We start from the raw sequence: 17,777 nt of genomic DNA, 5'->3' as shown, positions 1-17,777 counted from the left end.
CCCTTGCCCTCAGCCCAGGGAGGCACGTGGTCAGCCTTATGCTGAGGTGGCCACTTAAAACCTAGTCACAGCAGAGCCATGGCCAGACCCCTCCGCGTTGCCCACAACCCTCCCATGTGAAAGGATTTGGGAGGGTCATGGGCTTGAGGGCAGGTAGGGGAGAGGGAGGGCTATAAAGCATAATGCCAGCTATCCGGTCTGGTGATGTGGCACAGGACGCTCTCCCCATTCTCCCACTTAAGTGGTCCAAGTTGAGCCTCCTCATGCCCCTGAAAGACCTAAGGAAGAGGGAGGCAGCCCAGCTCTCTGAAGCAACTGCCTCTCCCTGTGCTCTTGACAGCCATTTGTTTCATCACCCCGACATCCCTAGGAGGTGCCTAATGTTATCCACTCTTTATGGCAAAACAGGGGCTCAAGAGTAAGCTGCTTGAAGAGTTAGTAGCTGAACTTGACCCTGGTTGACCGTCGGGCATGGGTTACTTTGCAGGATACCCTGTCTCACCTGCATTCCCACTTCCCAGGTGAATACACTGAGCTCTAGGGATGTGACTGGAACAAGGTCATCGCACTAAGTAATGCCAGCCTTCAGCTTCGAAAGTCTAGCTTTCTTTTCACATTACAGATCGTAGAGGCCATTCCGATTTGCAAGCCATTCTCCTGCTTGAGACCCCTGAGCCTGATGTCCCATTTCCCCCAAGTGCCATTTCCACAGTTCCCTGATTAGCAGTGTCAACTGCATTTAGCTGGGATTTCCTCACGTACGTCTGGAGTTCTTCCTAGTGCGGATTTCTCAACATAGCCTACACGTGGATAAACCCCAAACTCCTCTCAAGTCTCCTTGCCCAGGACACCCTCAGCATACCTAGCGTTCCAGGACAAGCTGCTCGTCAGTCCACCAACCCACTGTGTGCCTCCTGTTCTGCCCTGAAGCTCTCAGTTCCCAGCCACATCAAGATGCTCCCGGCTACTAACCCTTCCTACGCCACCACCCACCCCAATCATTCCAATCTTAACAAACGATAGTTCCATTCTTCCAGCTTCATAGGCCAAAACCCCTTGGCATCATCCTCCACTTGTGTCTTTCCCTCGCACTCTATGGGTAACCCATCAGCAAATACTGGAGACTGTTCTCAAGGGGACCGCTTAACAGGGGAGCTCAAACCATGTCCAGTGTCTGGTCTTCTCCAGTGACTTGCCCGTGCCCTTTAGAGTAAGGTACTGTGACCTAAACGTTGGGATTAATACTTAATGGCTCTGTAGCCTGACTCCACACTCACCTCTAAGCACTGTCGCCCCTGCCCGCTCTGCTCCAGCCACACTGGCCTCCTTGCTGTTCCGCCAACACAGGAAGCACACGTTCCTGTCAGTAACTGTGCACATCATGCTTCCTCTGTTTGGATTGCTCTTCTCCCAAATAGCCCATGGCTCACTTTCTTACTTCATACCTACTCTTCCATCCCCCATCGCCTTTCTTCTTTTTTATTTTTATCTTTTATTAAAATCGACAGCTTACACCATTATTAGTATTCCTATTGTTATCGCTTTATTGTCTGTCTCATTGAAAGCAAGGACTTGTTTTTTTAACTGTCATTATTATATCCCCAGTTCCTAGAAAAATAAATATTTATTGCATGACTTTGTTGGATGAATATCGGCATCTTTCACATTTATTCCTTTCAATAGCTGGGCTTATTTCACACCAAGATTTGCACAGAGGACATATTAATTCCTGAGCTTGTTGGGATGTGTCGTTCCATACAAGTTACCTGGCCTGAGTTCCAGTCCAGCTGTCAGTGGTCTTTAGCAGATAGACCCATGGGTACACCAGCGGTGTGCTGGATAGAGCCAGCTCATGGTGGTGCGAGTCAGCTGGGCACATCTGTTCCCAGCTCTGCAATCAGTGCCTTCAGGTTGGTAGCCTGAAACAGCAGGAGTGCTTTACACTATGGGAGTTAATTGGCAAATGCCTTACACTTGGGTTTTGCTACCCTCTGAGAGTCAGTCATTAAAGATTTGTCAGCACAAGACTGATTAGTAACAATTACTCCTCCGTCCGATATGGTGCGCGTAGGGGGGCATTTATAAGCTCCATGGTGATGACACTGGGAACCATATACAGAGAAGAAGAATCAAAAACACTTGGGATATCCCACCTGGGGATGTACAGATCTGATACCTGTAACCAAAAGTGCCAAGGACAGCTCCTGGCAGCAGGACTGAGCATACTGTAGCATGTGCACATGTGCAGAGCTGGAGAATGCATGGGAAAGGAGAAGAGGCTAAAATCCTTTGGGTTTGGCATCTGGTTCTAACTTGAGATGTGCGGCCTGGAGTGGGCTGATGAGTCCATCTGTTTCCTCATCTGTAAAATGGGGTTCACATTCCCTGCTTGACAGGAAGATCATGATGGTTTAAAAAAACAAGCAGTTAGTTTCTGTTCTCAGGACTCTGGGGACGAGTTTCAGTGAGGCATATTTCAACAGAATAAAGGTAGAGCTTGCTCTAGACTCTTGCTGCGGCACTAAAATAGCAAGTGCCACTTCCTCTGAAGTGTTCAAGCTGGGTGTCCATCTGTCAGAGAAGTTCGAGAAGGGGATTCCTGCTTTGGAGGGAGGCTGGTCTGGATAACCACCCCCCAAGGTCCCTTCCACAGTAAGACTTCTACAGCCAGGAACATGGCCCTGGGCAAGTCACTGACGAATTTTTTTGCCTCATTTCCTCCATCTGTCAAACAAGCAGGATAGTTTCTGTCCCTTTCGGTTTTGTATCGCTGTTGGGATGATTAAGTGAGATCATCATTTGAAATTTTTTAGCTTTAGGGAGTAAAAGTACTTTATCCATCTCATGCTTCCTTCTTGTTATAATGAAAACACTTTATAGCATGAAATAGGGCAACATTCCCTGTGACTTGGCTATGAAGAATACCAGCCATTTTGCACCTGGTTGATTACAGAGTACATAATTAAAAGACAGCCCTATTGTCAAACTCTTAAATTTTATGTGGAAATAAGCTGTGTGTCTTAGAATTGAGATTCCTGTTAATATCACACAAGGTCAAGGAAAGCCATAGGGTGACTGGAGAGATGGGGCCCTGCCGTTGACGTGACTCTCCTTTGCTGTCGCTGTGGTTCCCCACCCCGCCCGCTCTTGTCCCTCTTCTGCCCCAGAGTCAGGCTTGCTTCGTATGGCTCCCATGTAGCAGATGCCCTCCAACTGATGGGCCTCTCTCAAATTCCTTAGATCTGGAATTTCTTTTTATCAAAAGACATGCAGACTCCCAATTTTTCTTGCCTGGTTAAAAGTGAAACATAGCAAATAGCTATCCTGAGAATAGTCACACGGTGATTATGATACAACTGATTGATAGTGGATACTTGCCTGAAACCAGGCTTAAGTAGGAAGGGATGTGGAGAGAAACAAGAGACCTCTTACTCTCTGAAAGACCAACGAGGGATGGAGGGCATGGATTCTTCTGAAGACACGCTTAGGCTTCACTAACTCCTCAGTTCTGCCAAGTGCCCTTCTTCTTACCATCTGACCGCTCCACCATCTTCTGTGACATCTCACCCCCAAGTGCCTTTAGTGATAGGTGGTGTGTGTGAAGCCTGATAATGCCCTAGGTGAGCGGTGGGACCACCTATAGCTTTCCCCAACTCACAGGCTGTCAGATTGTGAGGTGATCTTGCAGAGGTCCTCATGTCAGAGGTGGGGAATGCTAAGAGCCAGGTGGAGATGTGAATTGCATGAGGTCGCACTACCAGTGAATTGCCAAATATGACTGCAAAAGTGAACATCGCCAGTCCCTGTGGTAGGCCCTTTGTGTTTGTGCTATAAATAAGTGGCTTGGGCATATGATTACTAAGGGTCTCAGACTGAGTTAGCAGCTACATCCAGTCCTGCTGATGCAGCATCTGTGTTGTACATTCATTTCGTTCATTCTCAGTGGGCAATGTATAGAGAGGCGTCTCCAACTGAGGCAGCCAGAAATTATGGGCAAGTTTGTCCAAAAATGGGTGGGCTGTGAGTCAGGCACACATGAGACTTCAGGGAGAACAAAATAAGGATACCTTATTTGGAGAAGAGGTATAGGTAGATAGAATCCACATTTGACTGAGCTACTTTGATAAAGGGGAGACCTCCATTTTCCAGATACCTCTGTGAGACGATCTTCTTGTTCTTGAGAGTGAAATCACAAGAGACCATTTTTAAGCAAACCACAGTCAAGGCAGGACTACATGAAACACAAACAGATACATGCACCTCCCCCCCCCCCCAGGAAACAGCCAAACCGTTTCCAGAAGTCCTGTATAAAATACAAGAGGGAGAGATTTTTAACAAAGTACCAGGGTGTATATATGCCATGGAGCCATGCCTCCTTCAAAGTCATCATGATAGGATTCTAGTCCTACTTTCTGAAGGCGTTTTCCTAGCTTTATATATTGGGGGTCATCTTTAGAAGCTGTGGCAGACCCTGTAGCCTATCGTCAATGGTGAAGAACCACTCTGGAAACAGCCAGATGTCTGGGTCCTCAGAGAACTCCTGTCCCAGGGAGTGGCAGGACCAAGTGAGGACTCAGCACTTGCAAGGTCTGTAACACCAATGCAAAAGCAGGGTCACTTGTGAAAGAGGTTGCACGTTGGTTGTGCGAACAGTTTACAAATGGCAGCTCAAAGAGATTGTCATTTCAACCAAAAGCACAGCATATAAACGAGCACGTTTCACTTGGTTAAATAAAGTGAATAAGCAAATAACCAGATCTTCTTTAAAAATACTTAACTAATATTTCTGATGAAAACTGTAAGCAGAGGTATTTGGTAAACAAAGACTGTCTTTCAAATTTTAGTTTGTGAAGGTTGTTTCTTGCAAATGAGAGGAAGGACTCCTGTTTCACTTCTTTTATCTTTAATAAAGATGGTTGTCTGTCTCCCCTGAAGATTGTACCTGCTGCTGCCCAGCTCCATCATTCTGTCAGGTGCAAAACTGCCCTGACGACTTCTTCCTCCTGGTCCTCATGCTCTGCTGCATTCAAGGAGGACATAAGCCATGTTTCATGCCTATAGTAACAGAGATGGAGTACTTGGGATTTCCCATTTTTGTGTATTATTGAAAGTGCCCACTTATGTGACACAATGATATTATTCTTCCTTGGAATGCAACTATCCCCTTCTCATTACTGATTTGGTTTTTTTTTTTTTTTTTTTTTTTTTTAATGAACACCTGCCTCCTTTGTGTCTTAGTTAGCGTCCCTAAAAGACAGAGATCTTTTCTAGGTGGGAGGAAGTGTGACCTATGACAGCATCTAGACTGCTGGCAGCACCACACATATGGAGTAGTTAAGAATGAACATAGGCCTTGGTCTCAAATGGAATTGAGCGGACTATCTGGATCTCTCGGTTACTGTCTTGCAACTTTGAATAAGTTATTTCATGTGGCTAAGTTTCTGCTCTCTCATTCGTAAAATGGGTGTACTCGTGGTACTGCCTCATGAGGTTCTTGAGAAGGTATAATGATATGAGCTGATCCCTGGAAAGCATTAAATAGTTTGTGGGGATTCTCAGCATCTGCGATGGTTCCTGGAACCTGGCACTTAGTAGCTGGAAAGGAGGAAAAAAAGGCAGTGGGAGAGAGAGTATAAACTTGGTTAGGAAGAGAGGATACACATGATAAGCAGCGGTGTTTGTGGCAGACACTAGTGAGTCTTGGTCAGCCAGAAGTCATGAGCAGAGCTCCTCTGAAAATGTTATCTTGAGTTCAGAGAAATTTAAGGGGAATATCGAGACAGTAGGACATTACCCTAAATGCGATGCTGTGCGGCTGCCCGGGGCTCATGGGAAGCCTGGCTCCTACCTGCGTGGCAGGTCATTTGGGGCACAGCTGTCCATGCTAAAAATGTCTCTGGAGCCAGGGCTGACTCCCTGGCATGGTAGGAAGGGAGAAAGCACCAATTCATTTAGGCATGCCTGAAGGGGGCCGTAGATGCCTTAGGCAGGGGACTGGCCTTGTCATGATTCAGCATCATGATCACATTCCAGTTCTACCATTTTTGCCTCCATAACCGCGAATTATTTAACCAGTTTGAGCCTCAGTTTGCTCAACTATTAAATGTTGAAAACAGTACTACCCTGCATTGGTAATGTGAACATTAAGAGGGATAACAAGGCTAAAGCATCTACCTGGCACAATCTCAGGCAAAAGTGGGTCTTGAAAAATAAATTGTTTTTCATATTATCATTCCCAAGAGCTCAGGGTAGGCTTTCTGGAGGAGATCCTTCCATTTTACCCGAGGCTTACAGAAGCTCTGACTACTTGCATCTCCGAGGTTCCGCTCTCACTGGGTCCTGCTTGACTGTATCCCTTTTAGATATTCACCTGTAACTGATAAATTGCTCCAGATTTGGCCTGAGGGACCCAGATTCTCAGCCAAATTGGCCACATCGAGCTGAGGAGCAGAGCTTTTGACTCTAGTGTTCAGACCCTCTCTAAAGCAAGCACCTTCTGACTTTTCCATTCTCTGCTGTGAGTGAGCCTAGGGCTGTAAATCAATTTCCTGGGATTCGCCGAGGGGACACATTTGAAAGCCTTAATACTAGTTTTAGAGCCAAGCGAGCAGATCATCTGGTCAGTTCTAAGCAGAAACTCAGCAAATGATGAGAAGAGGGAGACAGGGGTGGATTCCCTCCCTGCCTCAGCATCCAGCCTTGCTTGGCATATGTTCAATGAGGGGAACCTCCTTTATTGGCCTTTTACCGTCTTTGGAAACAGCCCACAGATGCTTGCAATGCGATTTCTTCATTTCATTTGAAGGAAAGGACCTACAGCCCAGATTGTGCTCCTGAGAAGCAACATATCTTTAGCTCCTTCCTTTCCTGGTAAATTAGTTATGCTTTCTTAAGTATGTAGCTTGCTGAACTTCAGATGAAGAGAGCAGACATCACTGCCAGCAGAAAGCATAGAGAAAGGAAGAGAATGCATTTTTCTGATGAGTAACTCATGGCAAGTATTAAAGGCTGTGTTCCTAAAATGAGGTCTAATGTGTTCTTAAAATGAGTTCTAAAGGTTAATTCTCTTTTCCCCGGGTATATTCTGTTAGCACTGTGAATGGTGCATTCCCCTATCTAAGGGCCTTCGAAGATATGAGTTTTCCAAATTTCTTTTTTACAAAGCTTTAAATCATCTTAACACGGAAGTCCAATATGAAATAACTGGATAAAGTGGGTTGGGGGTTGGAACGCCTCACCTCAGCTCGCATCTTTCACCTGCTCATAGTCCCCGGGACCCTTCTGTGGAATCCAGGGCTCCTTAGGGTACACTTTGAAAAGCACTGTTCTCTAAGTTTGTTATGCATGGTTCGTTTTGAGGTGTCGGGGCATCTCAGAGGATGTGATGGAACCTCTGATAACACGCATTCCCCAAAGAGGAGTGTTCAGAGCATTAGGATGTAGTGACAAAAAACATGAGTCAGCCAAACGAGGCTCCGTAGCCATTCTACTTCCTACCAGTTGTTACCTTCAGAAATGACTTCACCTCCTTGAGCTCCTCCTTACCGAAATCCTTAAGAAATGGGGCTGTGAACATCCATGTCACGTGTCACCATTTTATACCAGGTTGACCTTTGTAAACTTCCCACCCAACACCACACAAGATGCTCTCCGTGACATCTGTTTTTCTTGGTCTAAGGAACAAGGCATTTAAAAATAATTCTAATAGAAATTTCAGAGACGGTGGGACAAGCTTCTACAAGTTCACCAGTTTGAAGTGACATAAAACAAGACTCACTGTCTCAGGGAGTTCTAGGTTAGGGCCTTAGAGTCCTCTTCTGTCATTAGGTGTCTGTGGTTACAGCTCTAATCTACAAGAAGAAGGATTAAAGACATTCCCACTCAGAAGTGGAAATAGTTGTGACTTGGACAATAACCAAATACACATACCACCATTAGAACATAGACTATATGTGCAAGGTTATATATGGAATTAAAAAAAATAAAAAAAAGTAAAGCTCGTTTGGCTGCATACCTAGGGGATTTTGTTAGAGATCTCACCTGTAAATATTAGAACCCCGTCATTTAAAAAAATAAATAAGAACTCAAGACCAGGCTTGCTTAGAGTTATATTCAGTTATTATTAGTCATCCTTGTTGCTCTTTGGGAAAGGATTCCATAGCTAAGGCTGGAGCTGTCAGTGGTTTCAGGTTCAACCTTTAAAATTCCATGAGGGCTGAGGGGATTTAGCAAAAGCACACTCAACTGGACCAGGATGGCAGCTTTAAGTGTGTTACTTGTTTCTTAGGCTGATGGGAAGCCAGCTGCTTGGCTTCTATACCACACACCCCAAATGTTTTGGCAGGTGGACTAATGCTTTCAGAATTGTAAGGTTGTTTACCTTGAGCTCGAATGTGGATACGACTGCAGGCTCACTGGGCTGATGAATCTGTATCGCCGTCTGAGTGACCATCTGTCTAAGTTCCTGTTTGCACACCAGTCCAGTAATGGAGACGCGGTACAAGACCATCCCACCGCCCTCCCTTCCCTCCTTCTGATTAGGGATTCTTCCAGGCAGTATAGACAGCCTCTTAAAGGTGTGCGTTTGGCTGGGAGAGTTACTGGAAAAGAGGAGAGGGAAGAAACTAGAGACAGTCTGTTCCATCTCTTTTGCATCCCTGAGCTAAGGACACTTTGGGGTGCTAGAAGTGCAGGGCCAGAGAGACCGTAGAATTCATTCTATAGGCAGTAAAAGAAGACCCGGACAGGTGAAGTGAGCCCATGACAGATCCCACCATGAGTTGAGCTAAAACCAGGCTAGGACATGCGTCTTCTTCCTCCGAGTCTAACTAATACCCTTTTGTACAGCAATGGCCATTTATTGGCCCTATGAGTGGCGGCAACCTGACGGTTCCGTTTCACCTCCCTGTTCCACTTTCCACATTTCCTTCTGCAGCACCAGTGGAGCAATGGGCTCACTGCTGGTGGGTGCTTCCAGAGCCTGCCGCTTGGTGGTCACCTTCACCTTCTTCCCTTTTTTCTGTCTTAACCCCTGACTCACCTTGCAGCTCCCCGGGGCCCTTTCACAGTCTCCCAGTCCTCCGTGTGAGGGCATCTAAAACTTTCTCTCAGTTGCATACATAGGGTTGGCTTTGTTCCAGATTATCCACTGGGTGACTCACAATCTTTCTGAGCCTCAGTTTCCTTTTTGCCAGGTTAGAGAGTGGGGCTAGTTGGTTTCCAACAAACTCAGTCACACATTTGATTGGGTGTTTGTCTCAGCTTGCTGGGACAGTGCCTTCCACAGAGGCTGTCCTGAACTGTGTGGGCTGAGGGGCTGGGTTGGGAGGGGGTTCAGGTTCCATCCTATAGACAAAGGAGGAAGCAAGTGACACTTCACAAAGTAAAGAGGGAGAAAAAGATCCATTTCCCATAAAATAGGAAAGGGGAACAGTTTGAATATGTGTGTGTAAATGGGGTTAAGTAGAAGGGGTTTTTTTTGAGAGAGCGAGGGTGAGTGGGGGAAGGGGCAGAAGGAGAGGGAGAGAGAATCTCCAGCAGACACCCTGCTGAGCACAGAGCCCAACATGGGACTCCATCTCACGACCCTGAGATCATGACCTTGGCCGAAATCAGGAGTCAGATGCTTAAGCGACTGAGCCACCCAGGTGCCCCTTAAGTAGATGTTTTATTTAATGAAAGGATGGTATATTTAAAGACAGTTTAAAAATGGAGCATTTATTTCCCTAAAGCCATCACTGCTGTGTTCTTTTATCTCTCTGCCTACCTGCCCATGCATCCATGCATGCATGCATCCATCTGCCCATGGATCCATCCATGCATCCAAACATCCATCACCCACCCACCCACCAATCCATCTCCCATGCCATCATTTATTTCTCTGGCCCACAAGGGAGGAAATATGGGGGAAGGGCAAATGACCTAGAGGATCCTCAGTGCAACCAGGCTTCAATCTGTCCAGCTGCTTGTCTGCAAGGTTGAGATCCTTCTGGACAGATGTCCAGGGTGACCCTTCTCCCCCCACCCTTTTGTGTCAGTGACCCCCCTTCCCAGATGCATGTGTCCCAGGTCAGCCTGGGGGATCGGTGGGGATGTGTTAGGCTGCACTCGCCCTAGAGGAGTTGTGTCCTTTTGGCCAGGGGCCAGGAGAGGGGAAATGATGTTCCTGGGGCAGGCGGGCATAGGGAGGAAAGGGAGCTGTCTCCTCTCCTCCTCTGAAGGAAACTTTGAACGCTGCAGAAGTTAGCAGCTAGAAGGGTAGCTGCTTGAGGGGCAGTGCTGGAGGGCACAAGATGGTGCTGGCTGCAGCTGGATGGAGGGGACTTTGGGTGAGGGAAGCAAAGGAAGACCCCCACACAGAGACCTGGGTGGCAGAAGAGCAGGAGGTGAAGAGACTCTTCTCTCGCCCCCTCAGGGCCCCACAGCTTCCTTCATCCTCCTCTCTGCTCCCTAACCCCCGCCCCTCAGGCTTGGAGAGACCAAAAAAAAAAAAAGAAAGAAAAAGAAAAACACAGCCACTTGTGCCAAGAGAGAAATTGCAGCTCCTCAAAAATGGAAAGCAGGGTCATCATCCTAATATTTTGAATGTGGACTGTTCCAGAGAACAGCAAGACGTGTCAGGAATGAGAATGGTCCGAGACAGGGCCCCAGGAACACTGGCCACTCCACCAGGGAGATGAAAGAATTTTCTCCTTCCTTTGCCTTTTAAATGTAATTCTGTCTGCCCTTCTCCCCCAACACCCACTCAGCCCTCTTGCTGGGAGCCGTGCAGACATTTAGCAGTCCTGGGAAAAGGCAGGATCCTTTTCATTAACTTCAGCCTGATTGAAGTCCCCAGAGCCATGGCAGATTGCATTTTCCTCCCTGTCTGCCTCCCTGTCGTGGATCCCTCCCCACACACCGCCAGGCTGCTCTGGGCAGGGAACGTGTTTTTCCAGTGGGACAGAATGAGGCCATCCTCTGAGTAGGGGGATGGTTTGGGCAGTGGCTGTGTGGAGGGACACGCTCATGTCCTCTTGCCCAGGCCTCAGTTTCCCCTGTGTTCTGCGCACATGTATCTCACTTTCACCAGAGGCAGGCAGCCAACTGTGTCTGGGGCCAGGGGTTTCTGCAGAGGGACTGGGGGTTAAAGGCCTCATCCGGGCCTGTTGTTGACTAACCGCGTGATCTTGAGAAGTCACTTATCAACCTCTGCAAAATAAGGACTTAGTCTGGAAGGTTTAAATTTGTCTTAGTGGCAGAACATTTGTTTCCAAATTAATTTGTGGATATGAAAGAGAGAAAAGCAGAGCCGCTGTGATTGAAGGGAGAGAGAGGTGGACCCAGTGGGGGCTCTCAGACTCAACCACCTTCCCTTGATCCAGTTCCCCAGCAGAGGTGCCTCCTGACCCCACTGGGGACACGGTGACTTTTCTCATCCACCCAGAGAACTTCAACTGTCTCCTTCAGGTCCTGAAACTCTTTGGGGGTCCAGATCTAGGTGGGCTGCAATTGCAGAATACAGGAGGACTTCCTGTCCTGTATTTCTAAGCCCCATCTGAGCACGACACTTCAGTGCCGAGGGCCAGCCCTTTCTCCTTCCTGGGTGCAGAATGTGTAGACATTTAGGAAATAATCAGCTTGGTAGAGGGGAGTAGTCAAGGAGCAGGGTCTGTGTTTGGCCCGAGAGCTCATGTATTTGGTTACGGCAAGGGTAGAAGCCGGGAGCCAGGCAGGCAGGGGTTCCTGGCTGGATGTTTGGGAGAAGCAGACTTCTGCACACTGTCATTCAGGAACCCTTGAGGGAGGAGGTCGCAAGGTTCACCTTGGGCTATTTCCCAGGTCAGGTAACACCTGGAATGCATGCTAGATTGTGAGGGAAGTTCAGAATCCCCAAGGTAAGGAATTCAGGAGTTCTAGTAGTTACTTGCTAACCACACCTGATACCTCCTCACTGCGTCCCCCAAACCCACTTGGATAAGCTAACACATCCAGATGGCCCCGGGCCCATTGTATGGTTTCATCCCCAGGAAGGGGAGCTCCCTTCAGTGTGGTAGTGGGTTCCTTCACTGCTCAACTTCTTTCTCTATATCCTGTCTTTACTTCAATTTAACCTTTGACACCTACACTGAAGTATAAGCCAATATTCACTCATAAACCTACAGCGGGAAGAGAAGAGCTTGCTCTCGTCATGTAAGTTAATTAATTCATTGAAATATCTGAGTGCCTACTTCATGCCGGAAATGCTCTAGATACTGAGTGCCATTTGCTCTTGTTGACTTGAAGGGTGTCGTAAGCCGTCTCTCGCACTTCTGCTCTCCAGGCTCAGCAGTTGAGGCATTCTCAGTATTGACAGTATTTGACAGTATTCCCCACTTTCCTTTTAAGTCATTTGGTCAACAGGTATTTACTGACTGATCACCAGTCTAGACTCCTCTCATCACTTTGAGGAATGCAGAAGTTACATAAGATATAAATCATGGTCTTATTGGGCATGGTCTTGTTAGGTGAAAAAATAAAAAATACACAGGACAGCACAAAACAGACCCTTAAACAATTAAGAACTAAATTGCATGCATCTGGTTTCCTTTTAAGAGAAGAAAAGAGGATATAGGCTTCCAGGAAGGTAGGATAGATCCTGATTTTGTTGAGCTAGGGGCGTAACAAGTAATAACCAAAGATGCCATATCTCTATATCCAAACAGATGGATCTGGCAACTTCTCAATCCCAAAAGCGCTGACATGAGGGAACAGTGCATATGTTGAGATGCTTTGAACACGCTTGTGGTTGATTTCCAGATGAAGCATCTCAGAGCTAGGAGGAAGTAGATGTTTTGTCTCACGCATCCTCTCTGTCTGGTGAACTCTGTTAAGGGGCGGTGGGGGCGGGGGGAGGTGGAGAAAGGTGCCTGCCTGCTGGATTCCCAAAGCCTAGAGAATTCGAGATCTGGTCCTATATGCTAACACGTGTTGGTGGCTCTGCCCTTGCAAAGGTCACTCCCATGCTCACACCTCCCTCCAACTGTTCCGTCCCTCCTCCTCAGCTCCACCCTAACCTTTGCTCAAGCTCAAGTTAGAGGCCTAGACTGCATTGGTAAGATCGGAAGAGTAGATGGTCATTGCCAATTAAATGAAAGAATGTCTGGAAGAAGGGTCCATGAGTGGTCATTCATAGGGACATGCTTTATATTACTGCCTGTGGCACGTTGTCAAAAAAAGTAGCACTCATCTTTTTTGCTACACATGGCACCTCAGCAAATTATCTCCAACATGCTATCATCCAGAGGCATCCTTGTACGGAAGAGAGAGGATGAGCTTTGGGAAAATAGAGTTTTGGATTTAAACCCCAAATGCATGTACTACCTGGGTGACCTAGAAAATGCTATTTATCCTCCGCAAAGTCTCAATTTTCCCCTCCGTAAAGTGGGGCTGCTTTCTATCTCACATGGCCGTTGTAAGATTAAAAAAGAAAAAGTGTGGGAAGCAACAGACACTCTGCTGGATACCCCGACCATCCTCGACCCTCAGTGTCTCCTGGTTCCCTCCTTCCTCCTTAATGTGTGCCGTGGCTGGCATGAGCAGATGCCAAGGGAGCGGGGTCGGGAAGGGCACGTTCTTTGTCCATGTCTTGGCCCTTGCAGCTGCCCCACCTGAACTGTCTTGTCCTGCAGCCTTTCCATTTGCAAGGCTCAGTTCAAACTCCGTCTTTTGGCAGCGGCGCCTGACCTCTCTTGCTCTGTGCACGCACAGTTGGGTTCTTACACTCTGCTGCTACCCTCTGCTCACACTGACATACACACATCTGCTCCTTTGACCCAACTGTGGGTTAAAGGCGGGGACTGTCTTATGATTAGGTTTGGCCCTCGGTGACTAGTCAAGTGCCCCAGTGGCTTGTTGCTTGGCTATTTCATAACAAGCAGAGCGGCCAATCTGGCTGGCTGTCTGTCAGGATGAATGCCACCTTCTCTGGGCACCTGCAGCCCCGGGAACCTAGCCCTCAGGACTGGGTGTGGGGACAAAGGTACAGTGTGTACATTCTCTGCCTCATTTCTGCTCTATGCCGGAGTTAACACCACTTTACGTATCATTTTTGGCAAAGTGATACAGAGAAGCTGAACAGCCCAGTTGAGCTTTCCCGAAGGCTGGAGGCACTGGAGCCCAGCATGACTCCCTCTCTTTCTTGAACCAAACAAAATATTGTTACAGCAAACATGAAATCTTTCCTATTTTTCGCAAACTCTCTCCAGGCCTAACAAAGCTAGCAGTCACACTCCTTGAATCAAAATAAGCATCTGCCCTTTTTCTCTTTATGCTACAATTTCCCAGCATTTTTGAGCAACAATAAAGAATGTGATCATTTTAGTAATTAATCGTATGCTTCTATTTAGTGCTTTCTGGAGAGGATGCAAAAATATCAAAACATGAGCTTGACCCTTTAATATTGATTAAACACAGGGACACAGGAAATATCTAAACCATGGCAATTGGAGGCATAAGCCGTGAACACCTAAATAGTATATAAGATCAAAGGGTAATATATAATGAAGGGAAACTGAGTCACATGTAGGTGGGTAAAGGGAAGGGTTATTTTTACTGGTCTGATTGAAGAGAAGAAAAAGGAAAAAAAAAAAGAAAAAGAGGGAGGAGAAGGAGAGGAAAGGGGAGGTGTGGAGTGGGGGGGGGCGGGAGGAAGGGGAAGAAGCAGCCCTCCCAGAGGAGATGGTTCGTAACTGTCTCCTTACCTTTGGTATCACAGACTACTTTGATAGTAGGAAGAAAGTCAGGGCCCTCTCCCTAAGGAAGTGTTATACGTCTATAAATTCATGCACGATTTCAGGAGCCTGTGGACCTGCCAAAGTCCACACGTAGTCCCTGATCTGTAATTTAAGACCCTTAGTAGAATTGGTGGCACACAGAGAGAGGGCAGCAGAGGGAGGTAAAGTCAGAGGTGTGGTGGGCACAAGGTGAGAAGGCTGTTGGGTCTAGGTTCCTAGCCCAGAAATATCATGTTTGCCTTTTGCGATTCTGCTTCTCGAGCTCCAGATCTGGGCAGTGGTTAAGTCCACTGCTGATCAGTTGTCCTGGGGATACTGTGGGCAGATGTGGAGAAGTATCACTCAGGAAGACTCCTTTGTTCTTTTCCAGCTCCTCACAGCCAGTGACCTTGCAGCCAGCGACCTCAAAGGATTTCAGCCACAGGTAAGTCCACTGATCCTTTTGTGAAGCTCGGGAGAGAGAAATGCCCCATAGTTTGGTCATGAGCAGACGAAGCTGGGGCCAGGGCAGAAACCCCCATAATGGATCTCCAGTTTCTCTGACAGTCTGACACTGTCAACCTTGACAGTGACCTGGTAGCTTGCCCTCTCCTTCAGCTTCTCCCTCATGTCTTCGCAAACAAAGCTACCTCTTTCTGCTGTCTCTCAATATTTTATAGTGGGGGGAAAACATAGGCCAAGATGTCTGTAATACATGGTGGTGGGCAGCCTAGCAGAGGAAGAGGCTAAACCAAGGAGGTGGAGGGCAGGCTGGCGTTCTCCCTGTATTTCTCTTCTTGGTGACAGTATACTTAACATTTCTGAACTCTTTTGTGTGTAAATGACTTAGAGTCGAGGCGTGGCAGGCAGGTCAATCTCAGACTCTCGCACAGGCAGATGGTTGTGTTTTGCTGATCCTGGGCAGGAGAAAGCCCACCATTATCTCTGGCCAGAATGCTGTTTGGAGGTCATCACGGGCAGACCATGGGAGGGAGCAGGCAAGGGCTCTCTGAGGAACTCCTTCGTGATGGTAAAGATGGAAAATCACCCTCCCTGTCTCTGGAGGGGGACTCCTGTCAGTGCAGGAACGTGTAAGCACACACACACACACACACACACACACACACACAAATACATAGCAGACACACAGAGGTCCTTGAGTTCCCCACACACCCCAGTGGAGACAGAGCATGTATATGCAAAGAGAGGTAAACCCAAGAGAGACAGCTGTGGTCCTCCATCCCTGCCCCTGTCCTTCTTTCAATATGAACCTTTCTATCACCTTTCCAACCCAGTGCCTGCCCTAAGGTTCCCATTGTTCCATACCTCTGTGAGGAGATATCATCGCTCATGGCAGACACCTTCTGGGACAGAGCAAGTCATTTTCTGGTAGCAAGAATTCCATATATTTGGCAATGTTTTCTTCTTTAAATCTGTTTCACACCCAAGAGCTCACCATGCCCTCACTGTACTTCTATGTGGGGTACATCCTGTGTGTCCCTTTATCCTGCAGGGGTACTAAGGACCTGGGGTCCGGGTAAGAAGTGGCCCCAGATCACACAGAGAGCTGGGGACAAGAACAAAGAGTCGAAAGTGAGGGGTTTGAGAAAGAGACTGAACAAAACAAAGGGCTCCGACGGTGAGGGTCAAAGATGAATCCTTGCCCTGGTTTGGGGTGAGGTGTCCTCAGTGGATCCTTGTTGATCCATTGTTGATGCAAGGAGGTTTTAAAAATAGATAACCAGCAAGCCTTCTGGCAACTATTGACAACTGATACTCACTTATTCACATATTCACACAAATTTGCAGGTGCACTAAGGGAATGTGAAACAGAAACATAAGAAGATCAACATCAACCCATACCCCGTCCACGGCTACGCTCACACACAGTGGCATCCCAGCTAAAGATTCATTTTTATCCAAAAATTTATAAAAATGAAGAGGAAAAAAGACTTGTGTGATGTTTTGTGGCTTGAAAAGGCACATGGTAGAGACGGAGTTTGTGGAAGGGATGTGTGTGTGTGTATGGTTTTGGCATCGATTCTTTCTGAGGTGGTCATTTTCTTGCCATGTCTATTGAGCCACATTTCTAGATGTTAGATTTAAAGTGAATTGTTTAAGGGAAGGGAAAGTTAGGTATATTTGGGGTACGTCCATAACATTTGAGGCCCTGATGCTAGAAAGGCAGTTTTCGTGCTCCCACAGATAACCCCACAGTAGCTGGTGCAGATGGCTCACTCCCCTGGTTCTGTCTGACCTTTCCACTTTATTCCATTTGTGTGTCATTCCCCTGAGGCTGGAGACATAAATGCATATTTTTCACTCCTCAGGATGCGTGTTCCCGAGGCCAGGAAGCCCTGGGAGTCTTGAGGCCAGAGTGTAATGCCCAGATCAAAGTTAATTCTTCACTGTTATTCCTAAATCAAAAAGGCCTGGATGTGTCTCAAGTCAACACCACCCTTTTGGGTGCTTTTCTGAACAGAAACAGAATGCTGCCCACATGCTTTGGGCTGCCTTCTCTCAGCCCCACTGCACCAAATTGTTGGCTTCTGTTATTTTCCTCTTTTAGTTTCAGATGAAACTGAGCCCCACACATCCTGATGTCTGCAGTAATTCACGGACACGTTCCCCTCTGGGAAGTGTGGCGGACTTTCAGGAGGGGAACTCACTGAGACACCGAGGACCCCCCATGTCCCCCCGGGGTTCACTGCAGTCGGGCCTGTCAGCTTTCACAGGATGCACACTTACCAAGTGCATGTAAAGGGTTTTCTTTTCCTTGATGCCTGTTCCTGCTGCAGCCGCTTAGGGAAAAGAGCCCCAGTGTCCTCACTCATCTTTGACTGTCCCTGGCTTTGAAAGTGTGGAGTGACAACTGTATGGCACTACACTGTTTTGTCTCTCTGTCTCTGTACTTTCTGCATCCACACAGAGAAGAGGAGGGTAGGGAAGTGACTGTCTGTCTTTCTGTCCATGATTCCTGGTTTGTAAAGACAGCATGCTCATTCCTGGAAATAAGCACGTTACTTCCAAGGACGAGCCTGCTGG

The 17,777-nt window shown here is 47.3% G+C and overlaps 1 protein-coding gene across 5 annotated transcripts in view; it reads left to right on the top strand.

Moving 5' to 3' along the window:
* Nucleotides 1–17,777, top strand: part of SETBP1 (SET binding protein 1) — a 362,001-nt gene that overhangs the window by 168,473 nt on the left and 175,751 nt on the right. For all 5 annotated transcript variants that reach the window (XM_073898264.1, XM_073898266.1, XM_073898265.1 and 2 more), the window contains exon 3: nt 15,124–15,177. In XM_073898264.1, the coding sequence (XP_073754365.1) occupies nt 15,124–15,177 (54 nt within the window). The remainder of the gene's footprint in view (nt 1–15,123; nt 15,178–17,777) is intronic.

Source organism: Callorhinus ursinus, unplaced genomic scaffold (genome assembly GCF_003265705.2).
Source record: "Callorhinus ursinus isolate GAN/ISIS: 27379988/994484 unplaced genomic scaffold, GSC_fseal_2.0 scaffold11, whole genome shotgun sequence".
NCBI classification, from domain to species: domain Eukaryota; kingdom Metazoa; phylum Chordata; class Mammalia; order Carnivora; family Otariidae; genus Callorhinus; species Callorhinus ursinus.
The sequence above is the reverse complement of the archived record's forward strand: the minus strand, read 5'-3'. Positions and strand labels throughout refer to the sequence as shown.